The 22,405-nt window shown below is 39.4% G+C and overlaps 1 protein-coding gene across 4 annotated transcripts in view; it reads left to right on the forward strand.

The window, feature by feature from the left end:
* LOC126271901 (bromodomain-containing protein 7) overlaps positions 1-22,405 on the forward strand; it is a 133,861-nt gene that overhangs the window by 3,014 nt on the left and 108,442 nt on the right. For 2 of the 4 annotated variants that reach the window (XM_049974286.1, XM_049974287.1), the window contains exon 2: positions 19,640-19,907. The exons of the other annotated variants lie outside the window; for them this stretch is intronic. In XM_049974286.1, coding sequence (XP_049830243.1) covers positions 19,883-19,907 — 25 coding nt within the window. In that variant the 5' untranslated portion in view covers positions 19,640-19,882. The remainder of the gene's footprint in view (positions 1-19,639; positions 19,908-22,405) is intronic. 4 annotated transcript variants of the gene reach the window in all.

A 22,405-nucleotide genomic window follows, 5' to 3' on the forward strand; every position in this document is an offset into this window, starting at 1 on the left:
CTTCCCAGGGGCATGACAATACCCTTATCTCTGATGAACACTTGCCATCGAGGTCAACATATTCAAGCCACTCACATATCTGGGAAACTGTTCCATATGCTTATATCTTCACTAACATTTGGCGGTTTGGCACTGCCTGTTGCCCATTATCCATTGTTCTCAGGATATCGTGAGCGGAGGGCAAGCTGAGTTTCGAACAAGTCGCACTTTCTAAAACTGCACTGATTTGCGGACAGAAGCTTTTCACTGTCAAGGAAATTTGTTGTATTTGAAATGTGAATATGTAATTTTATAAGTCCATTCTTGTACGCTTCTTATATACCAGAGTCACTTACTCTTTTTTTTTCTGACTGCTTGGGACATTGCGTTGGGTGAAATATTTGCTATAAATGCAAGCCAAGTTAGGGGACAGTGCTGGAGATTACACTTAATAAAACTGAATTGTGATTCCTTCAGGACCTGCCAACTTATTTGCTTTCAACTATTTCAGTTGTTTCTCCAACCACAGATACTTCTTACTATGTCCTCCATACAGGAGTCGGTGGGATGGTGAAACGACAGTATGTTTGTGTGATTCTCTTGCATGAGCAATTTCTTATGTGCAAAATTTTTAGCTTTGGCTTTCCCTATTCCGTCTTCTACTGTCACACAAGACTGGTTACGAGTGACTGGATGGGAGCCTTAGACCCATTTGCAATTTCACCTAGGACCAGAATTTTCTTGGTAAAATCTGTTGCTAAGTAATGACAATGGTAATTGTAAGTTATGTGCATTGATCTTTTTACAGACGCACGAATTTCTATTAACTTTTGCCTGTTGTCATTTCACACCCATTTCTGAACCGAGAGTGCCACAACTTTTGCTTCTTCTGCATTTTTCTAATTTCATTGTTAAATCATAGTGGGTCTTCTGCATCCTCAGCCCACTCACTTGATGCATGCTTCTCCAGATTATTGAGAGTCTTGTATAGCAATTAAAATATACAGTGAATGCTTCTGTCTGCAGCAAGTGCCTCATAGGCATGTAGTTTTACTGAATATTATGCCCCACCTCCATTTTTCTTCTTCTTGCCTCATATTGTGGTTTCCTTGCGAGATCCACCTGCTGATATTCTGTAAATCCTACTTCATGTGCACCATTGTTGTATTTGTCCAAACCATAGTAACTCAACACAAAGTAAGGGTGTTTCCCCCCCCCCCTCCCTCCCCCCACTGTGGTGATTTCATTTCAAATCATACAGGTCACGGCAAGTCCTGTCCATGAATTAAGATTCCAAGACTTGCCAAGCGGGAAAGCGCCGGCAGACAGGCACATGAACAAAACACACACAGAATTACTAGCTTTCGCAACCGATGGTTGCTTCTTCAGGAAGGAGAGGGAAAGACGAAAGGATGTGGGTTTTAAGGGAGAGGGTAAGGAGTCATTCCAATCCCGGGAGCGGAAAGACTTCCCTTAGGGGAAGAAAAGGACAGGTGTACACTCGCACGCGCGCGCGCACACACACACACACACACACACACACACACACACACACACAGGGTGTTACAAAAAGGTACGGGGAAACTCAAACTTTCAGGAAACATTCCTCACACACAAAGAGAGGAAATATGTTATGTGGACATGTGTCCGGACACGCTTACTTTCCATGTTAGAACTCATTTTATTACTTCTCTTCAAATCACATTAATCATGGAATGGAAACATACAGCAACAGAACGTACCAGCATGACTTTAAACACTTTGTTACAGGAAATGTTCAAAATGTCCTCCGTTACCAAGGATACATGCATCCACCCTCCATCGCATGGAATCCCTGATGCGGTGATGCAGCCCTGGAGAATGGTGTATTGTATCACAGCCGTCCACAATACGAGCACGAAGAGTCTCTACATTTGGTACCGGGGTTGCGTAGACAAGAGATTTCTAATGCCCCCATAAATGAAAGTCAAGAGGTTGAGGTCAGGAGAGCGTGGAGGCCATGGAATTGGTCCGCCTCTACCAATCCATCGGTCACTGTATCTGTTGTTGAGAAGCATACGAACACTTCGACTGAAATGTGCAGGAACTCCATCATGCATTAACCAAATGCTGTGTCAAATTTGTAAACCCACATGTTCTAGCAGCACAGGTAGAGTATCCCGTATGAAATCATGATAACGTGCTCCATTGAGCGTAGGTGGACGAAACTAAAATGAGCTCTAAAATGGAAATTAACGTTTCCAGACACATGTCCACATAACATCGTTTCTTTATTTGTGTGTGAGGAATGTTTCCTGAAAGTTTGGCCATACATTTTTATAACACCCTATATAGAAAGAAACTTCCACATGGGAAAAATATATTAAAAACAAAGATTCCAAGACTTACCAAGCGGGAAAGCGCCGGTAGATAGGCACAATGAATAAAACACACACACAGAATTTCGAGCTTTCGCAACCGGCAGCTGCTTCGTCAGGAAAGAGGGAAGGAAAAGGAAAGATGAAAGGATGTGGGTTTTAAGGGAGAGGGTAACGAGTCATTCCAATCCCGGGAGCGGAAAGACTTACCTTAGGGGGGAATAAGGATAGGTAAATACTCGCGCGCGCGCACACACACACACACACACACACACACACACACACACACACACACACACACACAAAGATATGTGGTTCCTGAAGAGAGGCATCAGCCTTTTCAGTAGTTGCAGGGGCAACAGTCTGGTTGATTGACTGTTCTGGCCTTGCAGCATTAACCAAAACGGCTTTGCTGTGCTGGTACTGCAAACGGCTGAAAGCAAGGGGGAACTACAGCCGTAATTTTTCCCGAGGACATGCAGCTTTACTGTATGATTAAATGATGTTAGCGTCCTCTTGGGTAAATTATTCCGGAGGTAAAATAGTCCCCCATTTGGATCTCCAGGCGGGGACTACTCAGGAGAACGACGTTATTAGGAGAAAGAAAACTGGCGTTCTACGGATCGGAGCATGGACTGTCAGATCCCTTAATTGGGCAGGTAGGTTAGAAAATTTAAAAAGGGGAATGGATAGGTTAAAGTTAGATGTAGTGGGAATCAGTGAAGTTTGGTGGCAGGAGGAACCAGACTTTTGGTCAGGTGAATACAGGGTTATAAATACAAAATCAAATAGGGGTAATGCAGGAGTAGGTTTAATAATGAATAAAAAATAGGAGTGCTGGTAAGCTACTACAAACAGCATAGTGAACGCATCATTGTGGCCAAGATAGATACGAAGCCCACACCTACTACAGTAGTACAAGTTTATATGCCAACTAGCTCTGCAGATGACGAAGAAATGTATGATCAAATAAAAGAAATTATTCAGGTAATGAAGGGAGACGAAAATTTAATAGTCATGGGTGACTGGAATTCAAGCGTAGGAAAAGGGAGAGAAGGAAATGTAGTGGGTGAATATGGATTGGGGCTAAGAAATGAAAGAGGAAGCCGTCTCGTAGAATTTTGCATAGAGCATAACTTAATCATAGCTAACACTTGGTTCAAGAATCATAAAAGAAGGTTGTATACATAGAAGAATCCTGGAGATACTAAAAGGTATCAGATAGATTATATAATGGCAAGACAGAGATTTAGGAATCAGGATTTAAATTGTAGGACATTTCCAGGGGCAGATGTGGACTCTGACCACAATCTATTGGTTATGACCTGTAGATTAAAACTGAAGAAACTGCAAAAAGGTGGGAATTTATGAACATGGGATCTGGATAAGCTAAAAGAACCAGAGGTTGTACAGAGTTTCAAGAAGAGCATAACGGAACAATTGACAGGAATGGGGGAAATAAACACAGTAGAAGAAGAATGGGTAGCTCTGAGGGATTAAGTAGTGAAGGCAGCAGAGGATAAAGTAGGTAAAAACATGAGGGCTGCTAGAAATCCTTGGGTAACAGAAGAAATATTGAATTTAATTGATGAAAGGAGAAAATATAAAAATGCAGTAAATGAAGCAGGCAGAAAGGAATACGAATGTCTCAAAAATGAGATCGACAGGAAGCGCAAAATGGCTAAGCAGGGATGGCTAGAGGACAAGTGTAAGGATGTAGAAGCTTATCTCACTAGGGGTAAGATAGATACTGCCTACAGGAAAATTAAAGAGACCTTTGGAGAGAAGAGAACCACTTGCATGAATATCAAGAGCTCAGATGGAAACCCAGTTCTAAGCAAAGAAGATAAAGCAGAATAGTGGAAGGAGTATATAGAGGGTCTTTACAAGGGCGATGTACTTGAGGATTATATTATGGAAATGGAAGAGGATGTAGATGAAGACGAAATGGGAGATAAGATACTGTGTGAAGAGTTTGACAGAGCACTGAAATACCTGAGTCGAAACAAGGCCCCAGGAGTAGACAACATTCCATTAGAACTACTGACGGCCTTGGGAGAGCCAGTCATAACAAAACTCTACCAGCTGGTGAGCAAGATGTATGAGAGAGGCGAAATACCCTCAGACTTCAAGAAGAAAATAATAATTCCAATCCCAAAGAATGCAGGTGCTGACAGATGTGAAAATTACCGAACTATCAGTTTAATAAGTCACAGCTGCAAAATACTAACGCAAATTCTTTACAGACGAATGGAAAAACTGGTAGATGGGGACCTCGGGGAGGATCAGTTTGGATTCCATAGAAATGTTGGATCACGTGAGGCAATACTGACTTTACGACTTATCTTAGAAGAAAAGGCAATCCTACGTTTCTAGCATTTGTAGACTTGGAGAAAGCTTTTGACAATGTTGACTGGAATACTCTCTTTCAAATTCTGAAGGTGGCAGGTTTAAAATACAGGGAACGAATGGCTATTTACAATTTGTACAGAAACCAGATGGCAGTCATAAGAGTCAAGGGGCATGAAAGGGAAGCAGTGGTTGGGAAAAGAGTGAGGCAGGGTTGTAGCCTCTCCCCGATGTTATTCAATCTGTATATTGCGCAAGCAGTAAAGGAAACAAAAGGAAAAATTTGTAGTAGGTATTAAAATTCATGGAGAAGAAGTAAAAACTTTGAGGTTCTCCTATGACATTGTAATTCTGTCAGAGGCAGCAAAGGACCTGGAAGAGCAGTTGAACGGAATGGACAGTGTCTTGAAAGGAGGATATGAGATGAACATCAACAAAAGCTAAACGAGGATAATGGAATGTAGTCAAATTAAATCGTGTGATGCTGAGTGAATTAGATTAGGGAATGAGACACTTAAAGTAGTAAAGGAGTTTTGCTATTTAGGAAGTAAAATAACTGGTGATGCTCGAAGTAGAGAGGATATAAAATGTAGACTGGCAATGGCAAGGAAAGCGTTTCTGAAGAAGAGAAATTTGTTAACATCCAATATAGATTTATGTATCAGGAAGTCGTTTCTGAAAGTATTTGTATGGAGTGTCGCTATGTATGGAAGTGAAACATGTGCGATAACTAGTTTGGACAAGAAGAGAATAGAAGCTTTCGAAATGTGGTGCTACAGAAGAATGCTGAAGATAAGGTGGATAGATCACGTAACTAATGAGGAGGTATTGAATAGGATTGGGGAGAAGTGAAGTTTGTGGCACAACTTGACTAGAAGAAGGGATCGGTTGGTAGGACATGTCCTGAGGCATCAAGGGATCACAAATTTAGCATTGGAGGGTAAAAATCGTAGAGGGAGATCAAGAGATGAATACACTAAGCAGATTCAGAAGGATGTAGGTTGCAGTAGGTACTGGGAGATGAAGCAGCTTGCACAGGACAGAGTAGCATCGAGAGCTGCGTCAAACCAGTCTCAGGACTGAAGACAACAACATTATATATAGGGAAACATTCCACGTGGGACAAATATATCTAAAAACAAAGATGAAGTGACTTACCAAACAAAAGCGCTGGCAGGTCGATACACACACAAACATACACACAGAATTCTAGTTTTCGCAACCAACGGTTGCTTCTTCGGGTAAGGAGTCATTCCAATCCTGGGAGCCGAAAGACTTATCTTAGGGGGAAAAAAGGACAGGTGTACACTCGCGCGCGCGCGCGCGCACACACACACACACACACACACACACACACACACACACACACACACACACACACACACACACACACACACATATATCCATCTGCACGTACACAGGCTATGTATGTCTGTGTATGTGCTGATGGATGTGTTGTGTGTGTGTGTGTGTGTGTGTGTGTGTGTGTGTGTGTACACCTGTCCTTTAACTTACTTATTTAAAATGAGAATACAAAATTTAAGTTAATTTTGTCGCTTTTTAAATTTTTTTCGTAATTTGGAATGTCACAGAACTGCATCTTTTCTGTCATGTTACCAGATACTACTGATGTAATTATAAACATTATCTTATCAGCTCCAGCTACCTGTATTATGTAAATATTTATTACTAAAAATGTAAATTGCATTTTTATGAGATTTTAAAAATTATTTACTCGAAAACCCCCATCCAAAACTTTAGAGAATTACACAAAATATTGTTTGGTTAATATGTTAGTAGTCAGTGCAAACATAATGTACACTATTTTTCCGTGTAAAGTGTTAACAAATTTTCAAATTCTGCATATTTCACATCACTGAATTTCTATTGTAAAATATACTTGTTGGCAACACTGTTTCCAGCACTCTCCTGTTTATAATAAACGAGTGAGAACTTGCACATAAAACATTCTGCATTGAGTTGTGTGTTTGGTTTGAACTTTTTGTTAGATACAGTGTCAGTGAGGAAATACAATACTGAGAGTGAAGTGTGTGAACTATGAAGAGATCACAAGAAACTGGTGTTTAAGAAAAATGAAAAACACTTCACAGTTGTTAGAAATCTGTCGGAGTATTGCAGAAATATCTTGGTCCTCAATTAACGATATTAGCATCACATCGTTTGTGCAGGAATTGTTACTCTTACTACAGAAGGAAATTTTGTGACACTCTACCTGAATGATCCCCATCAGCTGAATGTGAAACTGATGAAGACAGTGCAGTTGTTTATATTCCTGATGCATCGAATGTTAGTCTTTCTGCTATAGCCCCTACTTCCCCCTTAAATGCCCAGAAAAGGTAAGAAACACAAGAATACAGTGTGTAAAAAGAAAAGTGGAAGAAATTGAAATTTACACAAGCAACATCTTCAAAGCTTTGACCAAGCGAGGTGGCGCAGTGGTTAGCACACTGGACTCGCATTCGGGAGGACAACGGTTCAATCCCGTCTCCGGCCATCCTGATTTAGGTTTTCCGTGATTTCCCTAAATCGCTTCAGGCAAAAGCCGGGATGGTTCCTTTGAAAGGGCACGGCCAATTTCCTTCCCCATCCTTCCCTCACTCGAGCTTGCGCTCCGTCTCTAATGACCTTGTTGTCGACGGGACGTTAAACACTAACCTCCTCCTTCAAAGGGTTGTGAAGTGTATAATATAGAAGCACTTGGTGCAGAACCTGAAGATAGTGATAAGTGCACGAAATTTGATGTGCGGCTTCAAGACCTAAATACTGCTATCTCAGCATCAAGCTATACTGAGAAGGTACAGTTACTGACACTGAATCAAGGTAGCTACTTTAAGCAGCAGATACAGAAATATGTACCCAATTCCTCACATTATTTGATTTCAAAATCTTGTAAAATAAAGAATGAGAAAGGTATTTGGGCATGCCCAGTTGCTTACTGTAGGCATCTGTTTCAAGGTGATACACTTATTATTGCTCTGTAATATTACCTAAGTGATGACAAAGCTTGCAGCGAGCAAAGTCCTAACAAGGCTAATGTTATCCTGTTAGTGAAAATGGTGGAAAAGGTAAAATGATACAAGAAAAGATCAATAAGAGAAGCATATCACCCAATGAAAAAGGAGAACTCCTCGTGACCAAAATGGGTAAAATGAACATGTTTGTTTCACCATAAGCAGTGTCACAGGAAAGAAAGAAACAGAGCTGATGCTTTCTTGTATATATTGAGCTGCAAGATAAATGTTGGTTGCAGGAGTGTGCAATGTGCCTTGGTGCTGTTGAAGCATTACTCCTTCAGGATACCGACAGTGACATAACCTATGCATTTTGGGAGGAAGGAGAGTTGATGAACAAGACAGTAGAGCGAGAGAAGTTTGTTACAGAGGTTAAGCATTGGATCGTGAAAGGAGTAGCTCATATCATTTCTGGAGGATTGAAAGACAGGCCATAGCATAAGTAAAATCAGGCACATCCCAGAATACTGACACATTAGTTCCTCATTTTAACTTTGCTGAGAATGGTCAGTTGCTTCACTGAACAAAATTCAAAGTTACCACTGGCATGCATCACAGGTATCAATATTCACTTGCGTTGCTCACTTTCTTAGAACCTCACACTGTTTTGTTGTTGTCAGTGATTATCTTATTCATGACAGTGGACTTGCATGCTATGCTGTCAGCATGATAATTGATGACATAGCATCTAGAGACCATGCATTTCCTAAATGTGTGTGTGACTGATGGCGCAGCTCCTCATTTTAAACACCGCTTTCAACTGTATGAGCTTGGTCAACATTGTAGTACAGGATATTTTCAGCAACAGGTCAAGGAAAAAGTGCATGTGACGGGATTGGAGGTCTCTGTAAATATCTTGCAACAAGATTTAATATCCAGCATTAAGCTGTTAGTGCTGTAAGAGATGCTACTGGATTTGTACGCCAACATTAATAACAAACATGAAACTCTTAATTCTAAATAAAAGCGTGTTAAGGGAATTCTGTTTAAAAAAAAAAAGAGTGGTTTGCTATGAAGCCTGTGCTAGGAATTGAATCGAGTCTCTACTGGGTTGCATCCCGGAGTGGCACATACATTTGCAAGAATGGTTCTCCATGAAAGGCAACTTTTTACTGTGTGTGAAATGCAGAGGCTGCAGTATACATTAGAAGACTTTGCCGTGAGCCCCTTCATTTCTTCTATGCATAACAATCAGTGGTGGGTGCAAGATATAACTGTCTCTCTTTTGGCACTTCATGGTCCTGCTAATGCTTTCAAATGGTCATCATCAAAAGATCCGTGTGCAGTTCCCATTTCCCAAGTACTGTTCTTGTTGGATCATCCTTGTTTATGTTCAAAAGCAAGCTCGGCTATACAAGTTAAATGAGAAACAGATGGGGAAAAAACCTCTTTTTAACCATGCAGTGTTGATTGTTATATTGTAGACAGTTTTAATTCGTGGAAAGTCATGAAAAAGTAAAATCATGACAGAAGACAATAATAATTTATGAATAATATCATAAAAAGAAAAATGGGTATAATTATTTTATAAATCTCATTTTTGTTGTAAAATTATGAATTGTTTTCCACTCACTTATAATCATGTAGAGTAGTTATTTTGATTCAGAAATACCAGTTTTGCATGACATTTAATTAAAATCAGCAATCAATTTCACTATTCAAGTGTCTATGATTTTTTGGCCTTGACAGTAGAGTTAGATCAACCTAAAAAATTCCTCACATTTTGTGCAGACAAGTATTGCCCACTGTGACTGTACATTTCCTAAGAACAACATCCGTCTGGTTAGCTGGGTGGTAATGTGTTTGCCTACAACACAGAAGGCCCAGGTTCAATTCCCGACTGGGGTGGAGATTTTTCTCCGTCCATGGACTGGGTGTTGTGTTGCCCTCATAATCCTTTCATCATCATCATCGACGACAACAACAACAACAACAACACACAAGTTGCCCAGTGTGGCATCCCCTGAAATAAGATTTGCAACCCCACATCAGGAACTTCTGCAAGGAGCCTCCTGGCCAACAATGCCACACAATCATTTTGTACAATAAACAACTAATGTATCATGAAACATTTAGGATGAGGGTTTTGGAGATAAATAATTTCTGAATAACCAAAAAGTTTTAGATTCTTTCTCTTTACATACAAATTTTTTCACAGTTTAAGAATGTCATTGCTGACACTTAACAGTCCTTCCACTTTATTATATAAAATGTAATAACCAGCAAAGCAGTTGCACATTTTTTTTTAATCACATTAACCAGGTTGTGATAGTTCTAAGACTGCCCTTATCAGAATGGTAAAAGTTACATGAAATCACATAACAATTTCAAAATTTCAGCAACAATGCTCGTCAAATGACAAGCTCATATTCCATGAGTCAAGAATAAAAATCATAATAAAAAAGACACAGTTGCTACAGAATGATAAAACCATGGTTGCAAGTGGGGGCACAAGTTAACTGCTGTAGCTGGCTGAGACTGGCACATACACAGTGTAAGAGGCATCAGACTATAACAGTTAACTTGTGTCACCACTTGCAACCATGGTTTTATCGTTCTGTGATAACTGTCATTTTTATCATCATTTTTATTTTTGACTCATGGCACACAAAGATGTCATTTATGCTGAAATTTTAAAGTTATGTGATTTCGCGTAACTTTTACCATTCTGATGAAAACAGTCTTAGAACTATTGAAATCTGGTTAATGTGGGGTTTTTTAGTTGTGTGCAACCGGTTGACTGGCTATTACATTTTATATAATTGCATATATGGTTGCTGAACTCACAGCCACAAAATGTTTAAAAACTTCCTCTTTATCTGTTCTCAAGACAGTTAACATCCTGTGACTATTCATCTTTTCAAAACATAATTTTGAAATTTGCAAAAAGTTACAAATTTTTATAGTTTATTTTTCCAAAAAAGGGGGAAAAAAGAAAAAGCCCAAAAGTGTGTGTGTATGTGTGTGTGTGTGTGTGTGTGTGTGTGTGTGTGTTAATCACGTCTCATACTACTGGGAACAAAATATTTATTGAAAATAAATTGAAATCTCTATCACTCATTTGTTGTTTCTTTATTACAATTTTTCGATTTTCTCTTTTGTTATGGCGTTTTCACAAGTACTCTCATTTAGAGACGTCCGTAGCGTTTTAAGAAATCATCACAAAATCAAAATATTGTAGTTTTGGAGAGGTTTCATGTGGAACTTTAACATACATTTTTTTCAGTGAACTTTAAAATAGTGATGAGGCACATTCACTCTTGACCTGTATGCAGAAATACTGTTTACATTTGTAATCAGTTATCAATTGAGATGGAATATTGGTTATCACTGCACGGTCACATTTGGAAGGAGCAAGGTTCAAATTACCATCTAGTGATCCAGATTTAGGTCTTCCGTGCTTTCACTAAGTAGTTCAAGGCAAATTCCAGAATGATTCAAAAGTATATGGCACACTCCCTTTCCTATTCTCACCCTGTCTAAGTCTCCTGACCATCTTTAAGGACTAAGTTGGTGATGGAACATTGAACCTAATCTTTCTTCCTCCTGTTTGTGTTTAATTAGAGGGAGCTAACAATGGAACAATGTTTATCTAGTATTGTCCTCTACCACTGTTCCTTGTTTCATTTGTGCAGAGCATCAGTGGCACACTATCGATAATAAGCTGGGAAAATGTTTACATTACTCCTAAGAAAAACTTTAAACATACAAGACTTAAATGTCAAACAGGCCAATTCATCAGTAGCCTCCAACCATTTAGTAGTGAATTGAGTGACTTCTGGCTGCTCAAATGTGGCTGCCAGAGTTAGTGAGTGACAGGGCTTTCTTCCTGCAATAAAATTCTAGAAAGAAACATTAGGTTTTGTGCATGCTTTTCTTTTCCCATTGGTTCTAAAAGACTAAATTGAAGATTGCAGCTCCACCAGCTTAACTTGACCCATGAAATCATCAAGATGAAGTACACCCCTGTTTCAGACTTTTACAATGTGGCAACCATTATGTCACTTACTACACATGTGAACAAACAGATATAATATGAAAATTTATTTAATTGCTGTAATAATGTAATACTAACAGGACAACTGTGGTTTTTGGGTGGGGACAAACTTAAGTTTACTACTATGATCCTAATAATGAAAACATAACCAAAAACAAATATTAACCCAAAGATCAAGCAAACTAAATCCTCAATAATCAACAAAACAACAATAAGGGGGAAAAAAACTGGTATACTGGAAATTGCATGTAACCAATATAGCACAAATGAAGTCCACAGTACCATGGACCCACACATAGATCCAAAACCCAGTGGTGAAAATGTCACTGGGCCACATAGCTCAAACGAAATCCATGATACCACAACTTAACAAGTCACATTTCTTAAACATTATTTGACCCAAATAGCTAAAATGAAGTAAATACTAGCACAAAACCAAAACTGTTGTACAGTGTGCAATGGATGTATGTTCAGATACTTTTATATGTGGTAGCGTAATATTCACACACATCTGCTTCGAACAGTATTCTCACAAACTTTGCATCCTGATGCTTTCGGCATGAACGTAACTGCACCACCAAGTGGGCTATGCTGATCACTATAGACTAACCAGTTTACAACCGCACTTCAGCAACTGACCTACTGTTCAGGGGGAAATAATCATTAATAGCTTGCTCTTGTCAGATGCACTTGGAGGTAATCCCTACAATTATTAGTCTGTATATGCCATAAATACTGATGAAATTTAGTTCAATATGCCATTCTCTGTCACCAGGAGAAATATCTGTACTTATACCTGTTACACCCTGCATAACTAATATTGAAAACTTACCTGACCAATGAGGGTAAATCACATTCCAAAATACGTGCTAATCACAATACAACGTAATTACCAACAACTAACAACACAAGCCAAAAGTTAATAAAAAATTTCATTAACATCAATTTTGATTTACAAGAACCATACAATTATGCATAAAAACTCTCATAGATCAGCACAGTCTCTCAAATGTCTGCCATGGACTTCTCAAACCAAGACCACCCTGTGCTTAGAATGCCATGTTTTGTCCTGCTGGCAAAACACACATTGTCCAAGATGCATTAACTTTGGTCACTCTCGTATGTTCTCTACAAATGTAACATTTAAAATATTCGAAAATTTAGTTGCGGTCATCCTGTTGTCACTCATTGTGGCATGTAGAGACCTACTCGTGAACTTTGTTGTCATCCATAACCAACAAAAAATTAAGATTTACAAACATAAACAGCACCACAATCACAATTTCTAATGTGAAAACCAGTCTTAGTATCCATTTCTGCCAAAACCAAAATAATGTGCTAACAGACTGCCATTAACTCTTACAGTATTATTCTTGCAAACAGCTCTCAGGAAGTTCAATGACTTACTAACGTTAGACACAATTTAAAAACATAAAAATCCCACACTAGAGAGTGCCATCATATACTGCAATATGCCATCCACAAACACTATCAATTTCAAATACACAGCACCACCATGATGACACACAATGCTGTAACCTTTTGGGTATGGGTGTTAACAAAGCTTCAGTTGACCCATTCTAATCGTACAAGCTCATGGGAAAGCCTTTGCTGAATTATGAACTGTATGATAATACTAAAATTCCTCCCTCTTCTTTGTTCAGTTGCACCATCACCTTGTCTATGCGACTGCCTTTTCAACCTTACGTTGAACTGCAACCTTCTTTCTCTTTTACTTGTGTAATTTGTATTTTATCTTTTTTCACTGGAACAGTTTGAAAATAGCAGAATTACAAGCCATCATTTCAGTTTTCACAGAAGATAACAGCTGGTCATATGTCATAATTTTGAAGAAAATGAAATGGGACTTTTACTTCAGGCAGGTGAAATTGTCCATGGTCCTTCAGTGACAGCACACATTGAGACCTGTGGAAGCTTGGATGAAATGTCCTAGAAAATAATTACACCACCTCCTTCATGCGAAGCACTGCTAGGAACAATCTGTGATCACTGTCAGTTTGGCCAAAAATGAAAGATTATCATGATATGTCCATTGGCTTTGCTGGTTGACAACAAAATACTACAGTATATTCCAACCTAAGCCAGAGCCCGGTCTGTAACACATATCTGCCTGGCACCACAACAACAATAAATAAAATGTTGTCACCACTGGTCAAAACAGTGTTACAGTAGGACAGTATTACAATGGTCAATACACTACCCTCATTTACAATAAATTATTGTGTCTCTGAATGCTGGTAGCTAATCCCCACATTTTTCTCCTCACTTGAAGGTTTTTTGACATGCTGGTAACATTCTATTATCTCTTATTCAGAATACCAAAGCTACCTTTGCTGTGTCACCATTGTGATTGGAAGCGCATGTAATATAACAACTTATTAACACGTACTCAAATATTTTGCAGAATAATTTTGAGAGGTTTGGCAATGACAGATGTTACCTTGATTGAGAACTCAATGTAAATGAGGTCTTACGTTGAAATTGACACATGACATTACAAAGTACCCACGTTGGCAGTAGGGTAGTGATATATTACTGCAGTTGCTTGAAAAGCAACAGTGTGCAGCATTAGTATTATACTCATCTAATATGTGTTTGATTCTGTTGGGATATTGAAATGTACAATTCAGAGTAATTGATTTCTCACACTCTTTAACTGTGCCCTGTATAGTTTTCCGTGTATGTCTTCAAGTTGTGTTGCACACAGGTTTCAGTAATTGTTTATTTTACTCCAACTATTTCACAAAAAAATATTCTTACTTTATAATGACAATATTGCAAAAGAAAAGTTATATATAGTTACAATAAATGGGAGCTTAGAATAATAGTGATGCCTCTTACACATTACTGTTCCTTTTTTTATTATTATTAGTGACTATTTTGTATAACTGAGCAAAGACTTCAGGTTAAAAATCAGATTTTAAGACCTTTCAAACATTTGTTGATAGTTAATTTCTTTGTTTGTACATTGGTTTCCATAAATCAAGGAAAAATCACAAAAATGATGCCAACGAAAAAGTTTCATGATGAAACTTGGCTAAAGTGTAACAAACTTAAAACTTCATAAGTAAAGAAGACAATTTGTGTTTTGAAATCCATGTAAAATAAACAGAGTGAAGGTGTCAATATGGTACCGCACCATTGGGTGTCAACACAGAATATGATTATCATGAATATCAATGTAACATATCCAATTTAATACTCAACACCATTCTTCTTACAAAACTGCTCTCCGCACAGCATAGGTTTGGAGGTGAATATTTTAATCAACAAAATCCCATACAAATGCATCTCATAGAGGTCCTGTCTGTTTATTCAATCCAGAACAAGTTGGCCGAAAAATATGCTGATAGCTCATGGATTCCCCTCCCTCCCCACCTCCAGTTAGAGATATATGTCCTTGGAGTAAGCATTGTTTGATCCATCATTATCTCTTTAGAATGAAACCATAATCGTATTGCATCAAGATGAGAACCTCCATTAGCAATAAGGGTGCCATTTCTATAAGCCTGTGCAAGTACAGTTCTATGTGGAAAGACATGGAGCCCCAACAAATTCAGCTATAGAGATGAGTTAATTTTCTCTTCACAGATATCTGGCTCTGAAAGCAAGCTTCAACTCCTTGTCACATCAAAGATATATAATGTAAATAAAATGGAATTAAAACCCAAATTCTTTCGTCTTTCCCTCTCCTTCCCTCTTTCCTGAAGAAGCAACTGTCGGTTGCGAAAGCTAGAAATTTTGTGTGTGTGTTTTATTTATTGTGCCTGTCTACCGGCGCTTTCCCACTTGGTAAGTCTTGGAATCTTTGTTTTAATATAATATACATAATAGAAAGAAACTTCCACGTGGGAAAAATACATTAAAAACAAAGATTCCAAGACTTACCAAGCGGGAAAGTGCCGGTAGACAGGCACAATTAAAAAACACACACACACAAAATTTCGAACTTTCGCAACCGGCGGCTGCTTCGTCAGGAAAGAGGGAAGGAAAAGGAAAGATGAAAGGATGTGGGATTCAAGGGAGAGGATAAGGAGTCATTCCAATCCCGGGAGCGGAAAGACTTACCTTAGGGGGGGAAAAGGATAGGTATATACTCGCGCACACACACATACACGCATATCCATCCATACATACACAGACACAAGCGGACATATTTAAAGGCAAAGAGTATGGGCAGAGATGTAGGTCAAGGCGGAAGTGTGGAGGCAAAAATGATGTTGAATGACAGGTGAGGTATGAGTGGCGGCAACTTGAAATTGAGGCCTGGTGGATAACGAGAGAGGATATATTGAAGGGCAAGTTCCCATCTCCGGAGTTCGGATAGGTTGGTGTTGGTGGGAAGTATCCAGATAACTCGGACGGTGTAACACTGTGCCAAGATGTGCTGGCCGTGCACCAAGGCATGTTTAGCCACAGGGTGATCCTCATTACCAACAAACACTGTCTGCCTGTGTCCATTCATGCGAATGGACAGTTTGTTGCTGGTCATTCCCACATAGAAAGCGTCACAGTGTAGGCAGGTCAGTTGGGAAATCACGTGGGTTCTTTCACACGTGGCTCTGCCTTTGATCGTGTACACCTTCCGGGTTACAGGAGTGGAGTAGGTGGTGGTGGGAGAGTGCATAGGACAGGTTTTACACCGGGGGCGGTTGCAAGGGTAGGAGCCAGAGGGTAGGGAAGGTGGTTTGGGGATTTCATAGGGATGAACCAAGAGGTTACGAAGGTTAGGTGGACGGCGGAAAAACACTCTTGGTGGAGTGGGGAGAATTTCATGAAGAATGGATCTCATTTTGGGGCAGGATTTTAGGAAGTCGTATCCCTGCTGGAGAGCCACATTCAGAGTCTGATCCAGTCCCAGGAAGTATCCTGTCACAAGTGGGGCACTTTTGGGGTTCTTCTGTGAGAGGTTCTGGGTTTGAGGGGATGAGGAAGTGGCCCTGGTTATCTGCTTCTGTACCAGGTCGGGAGGGTAGTTTCGGGATGTGAAAGCTGTTTTCAGAATGTTGGTGTAATGGTCCAGGGATTCAGGACTGGAGCAGATTCATTTGCCACGAAGGCCTAGGCTGTAGGGAAGGGACCGTTTGATATGGAATGGGTGGCAGCTGTCATAATGGAGGTACTGTTGCTTGTTGGTGGGTTTGATGTGTGATGTGTGAAGCTGGCCATTGGACAGATGGAGGTCAACGTCAAGGAAAGTGGCATGGGATTTGGAGTAGGACCAGGTGAATCTGATGGAACCAAAGGAGTTGAGGTTGGAGAGGAAATTCTGAAGTTCTTTATCACTGTGAGTCCAGATCATGAAGACGTCATCAATAAATCTGTACCAAACTTTGGGTTGGCAGTCTTGGGTCACCAAAAAGGCTTCCTCTAAGCGACCCATAAATAGGTTAGTATACGAGCGGAGCATCCTGGTACCCATGGCTGTTCCCTTTAATTGTTGGTATGTCTGGCCTTCAAAAGCGAAGAAATTGTGGGTCAGGATGAAGCTGGCTAAGGTGACGAGGAAAGAGGTTTTAGGTAGGGTGGCAGGTGATCGGCGAGAAAGGAAGTGCTCCATTGCAGCGAGGCCCTGGACGTGCGGGATATTTGTGTATAGGGAAGTGGCATCAATGGTTACAAGGATGGTTTCCAGGGGTAACAGACTTGGTACGGATTCCAGGCGTTCGAGAAAGTGGTTGGTGTCTTTGATGAAGGATGGGAGACTGCATGTAATGGGTTGAAGGTGCTGATCTACGTAGGCAGAGATATGATCTGTGGGGGCTTGGTAATCAGCTACAATGGGGCGGCCAGAATGTTTGGGTTTGTGAATTTTAGGAAGTAGGTAGAAGGTAGGAGTGCAAGATGTCGGTTGGGTCAGGAGTTTGATGGAGTCAGGTGAAAGGTTTTGTAGGGGGCCTAAGGTTCTTAGGATTCCTTGAAGCTCCGCCTGGACATCAGGAATGGGATTACCTTGGCAAACTTTGTATGTAGAGTTGTCTGAAAGCTGACGCAGTCCCTCAGCCACATACTCCCGACGATCAAGTACCATGGTCGTGGAACCCTTGTCAGCCGGAAGAATGATGAGGGATCGGTCAGCTTTCAGATCACGGATAGCCTGGGCTTCGGCTGTGGTGATGTTGGGAGTAGGATTAAGGTTTTTCAAGAAAGATTGAGAGGCAAGGCTGGAAGTGAGAAATTCCACGCCCGCGCGCGCCCGCGCCCCCCCCCCCCCCCTCCCCCCACACACACACACAGATGGATGGATATGCGTGCGTGTGTGTGTGTGTGTGTGTGTGTGTGTGTGTGTGTGTGTGTGTGTGTGTGTGTGCGTGCGTGCATGTGCGCGCGCGTGCGTGTGTATACCTGTCCTTTTTTCCCCCTAGGGTGGGTCTTTCCGCTCCCGGGATTGGAATGACTCCTTGCCCTCTCCCTTGGAGCCCACATCCTTTCGTCTTTCTTTTCCTTCCCTCTTTCCTGACAAGGCAGCCGCCGGTTGCGAAAGCTCAAATTCTGTGTGTGTGTTTTATTCATTGTGCTTATCTACCGGTGCTTTCCCGCTTGGTAAGTCTTGGAATCTTTGTTTTTAATATCTTTTAAATATGTCTGCTTGTGTCTGTGTATGTGTGGATGGATATGTGTGTGTGTGCGTGTGCGCGCACGAGTGTATACCTGTCCTTTTTTCCCCCTAGGGTGGGTCTTTCTGCTCCCGGGATTGGAATGACTCCTTGCCCTCTCCCTTGGAGCCCACATCCTTTCGTCTTTCTTTTCCTTCCCTCTTTCCAGACGAGGCAGCCGCCGGTTGCGAAAGCTCAAATTCTGTGTGTGTGTTTTATTCATTGTGCCTATCTACCAGTGCTTTCCCGCTTGGTAAGTCTTGGAATCTTTGTTTTTAATCTAAACCAGTATTCATCCAAGAAGTGATTAGTCCTTACTTATTCTGCAGTTCAGTAAATATGCTGCCATGCCCTGTGTAAATGCCCCTTATTGTAACAAGTGTTACACACTTGCCAAGTTGTCATGTAGGATCATTCTACACATAGTACTAAATGATACGATCTTTCAATGTCTAAAAAATGGACAGCTGCACTTAGAATGGAGTGTTGGTCCTGTTTCTTCCAATGTGTAACAGTAAATATTTGTAAGTAGCATATGTTTTAGCTCTTGACCTTCTTGAGTGAATGTTGTGGCTACCTAACTTGTAATTAGAAATTATTGAGATAACTAAGATCAGCAGAAAAATGAACACTTAATCCCATGGCCATATCTATTTGAGTTCGATCTACCTCAATTCTGACAGTTTCCCATCACTTTAGTTCTTTCAATAAATGATGCAACAGTGTTATTATAGACCATTGGCTACCTTCCTGTCTGTTCTTACCCTCAAAACAGAGACTCCTTACTCGCAGATACACTGCTGTGTGCTGTGTCCATATGACACAACCAATTTGTAGCACTTAGTGGTTATGGCCAACATCATAGCTTCTTAAAAACATACAGTTAGAACAACTTTACCGCACAAACATAAGACACATCATTACAACATGTAAATAGTAATTCAGACACATTTAACAGTAATTTTTATTCTCACAATATTGAATATGTTAATTTCAAATTATTATATTTAACATGGATTGCGACATCTGATAGCCATGACCCACTGCAAGAAAGTTTCCAGTTCAAAAGAAACAGTTTCCAGTTCATGTAGAATGATAATGAAAATTGCCAATCTGAAATTATTGCAGATGTCTTTTTCTGATTTTTCCCTTATTTGTGAAAACTATTGTATGTTGCATCAAAATCAAAATTATATCTTCAGTCAAAGTGAGAAATATTGTATAGCTTCACTGCCAGCAAACCTTTATATTAACAGTGAATTTAGTAATTGTTGTCATATTATATACAGGGATATGTTGTTCTTGCAGTGTACACATTTTATTATGAGTGTGTAGTTACGTGAAGAATGCATCGGAAAATTTTTTGCGGCGTTTTGTGTGGAACCAACATATGTTGCTTGACATAAATGCAGATACTGAATTGGAAGTATCTTCTGAGAACTATGCTGTTCATGAACATGATGTGCTGTACATGCAGTGTGTTTAGTACCATTTATAAAGTATAAGTTGAAGAGCAGTCTAAATTTAAATTCTCCTGGCATCTATCAAAACATGACAGCAGCATCAGAGAAAAGAGGTACATATAGCAACAAAAAACTATAGTTTGATTAAAATAACTTGTGAATTTTGACTGTTTAGTGTCTTTCTGGAGAGTTGCAGTTTTTCCAGCATATGTCAAATGTGCTACTCACAAGCCACTGATTCTCAGCACAGTACACTACTGTTAACTGATGCGGCATCAGGGAGCATTGTAGCAACTAAACTGTTGGTGGTGGAGCAGTGCTGTCACTTCTTTGTCTGTGAGCTAAACTTCAAAAGTCACAAGCTGTTTTAATCACACTACAAATATTAAATCCAGTCTTGCTCTCGTGACTTAAGTCATATAAAACTGTGGATATTAATTTAAAAATATAGTAGAAGTTAAATCAGTGGCAGGTCAATATAGTGGTTTATTTGGAATTTTTCTTTAGTTCTTCAGCATGACTACATGAAAACATTCATTGAATAGATGCAGTAGCCTCGTGATAATTTTTATTAGTACATGTTTGAAGTTGTCATTTGTTTGAAATGTTATATTGATTTTTAAAAGGCTTCTGCACATTTCCTAATGAATGCTTGGCTTGGTGTTGTTTTCTTACCCATGAATTTGCCAGTTTAAATATTATTAATGTCTTTAAAACTTATATTGATATGATAAAAGTTTCCTATTTTTTTCTTTCATTGTATTGAAGATTGATTTTAAAATGATCCAAGTTATTAATTACCATTAAAGTTGGCTAAATCTTCAAGATAAGGTATTTTATTAGTTCCCATGTCTATAATTATTATTTAAAATCAAGAGATTGAACTATTTGTAAACATTCAGAAATAAATATTTAGAGTGAACCTGATTTGAAGCAGTAAGATTGCTCATAAATGACACATTTGGTCAGCTCTATGTTTGGAAATACTAAATTTATAATTGAGTTTTGGATTTAACTTCATTTTTATCTGTACTTTAAGTATTATTTGCAGCTGTCCATCTGTTTCATTGAAGGAAAATTTTCCACGATACTCAGTCCTAACTGATGTCAAATGTCTTATTACTCATATCTTTTTTAAAGATGAGAAATGCCCTGCATCACATTATTTTCCTAAATCACTTGTGACAAAGATATAATGGCCAGTAATAATTTCTTTCCTCGTGGTTTTTGTCTAATTTGCAATCGAGACTAATTTCAACCCTTCTGGAACCATTTCATATTTCTCTGCTGTTGCCTCGTACTATGCAAGCACATTTGTGTATCTGATTACAAGTTCTCAAACTGTTGTGGAGGCAGCAGAACATTGGGGACAGCAGTTAAAATGGGAGCAAAGTGAACTTTTTTCCCTAGTCACAAGTGTGTAAAATAACAGCATGCCTCAGGCAAAACATGATGCTGTTAAGTATATGTCTTAATAATGACAAAATGCTATTTTATTCAGCCATGGACTAGATATGACATATGAAACAATACACCGTCATGATACGGATCCAAATACCTGGCGAGCTGAGATGAGATTTGTATTATTTGTATTTTGCTTCAGTTTTATTATGAGAGTTTTAGGTGTAAGGAAATTAAATGATTATCTTGTGGCAACAGAACTTCAGGTCTTCTCTTCCACCCCACTCCTTTCTTCTCCACACAATCACACAATATTAATGAAGTTTTCATTACCCAGGAACTCAATTTTTTTGGTGTTTCTTTCCCTATTTTGTCTCCAGTCTCTAACTGGTTGATGCAGCTTATCATATGTATTTGGTGTTACATCTGGCTTGCATTCACCTTGTGATCTCAATTTTCACTGATACCAATATCATGACCAACTTTCTGAAGAATAGAGTGATTGTTTTTCGTTACATATGTGTAGGATTTCCAACCATTTCTATGATGTATCTTGTTAATTACCTTCTAAAACACAGTGCACTTTGTGCTGCTGGTGTGACTGTGTTAGATCATTTGTACCACAGCTTGTAGCAATATCTATGCTCCATACAATTTACGAGTGTGGTTCATTAAGTAATGCCCCACATTTTTTTCTCAGGACATATTTATTGTTAAGGGTCAGAATTTGGTGACAGTATACATCAACATGTCTTGTCCATGTCCTTGTTGGTACTTGTTGGCATGTTCTATGGCCATACGCCAACATTGTGGAAGAACGTGTATTCCCTGCTGGTAAAAGCTCTTGTCCTGTTAGCATAGCCATGTTTTCACTGCATGACTGACACACTCATCATTTCCCAAGTGTGACCCCCATAGAGAATCTTTAAGCAGCCCAAATATATGGAAGTCTGAGGCTGCCAGGTCTGGACTGTAGGATGAATGAGTCCATGATGTCCAACCCAAATTAGTGGCTCTGGCCATCTGCCAGAACGGTTTGAAACTTCGCCATCGCACAGAACAAATATCAAATGTGAAGCATCAACAAGGATGTTAATGGCTCTTAAAAAAATAAAAATGTAGGGCATTACTTATTGAACGACCCTCACAGTAATTTGGTCATTATTTACCTCTAGAAGACTAAATACTGTTGACATCCTAGTATTAAGAA

This window comes from Schistocerca gregaria, chromosome 5, assembly GCF_023897955.1.
Source record: "Schistocerca gregaria isolate iqSchGreg1 chromosome 5, iqSchGreg1.2, whole genome shotgun sequence".
NCBI classification, from domain to species: Eukaryota; Metazoa; Arthropoda; class Insecta; order Orthoptera; family Acrididae; genus Schistocerca; species Schistocerca gregaria.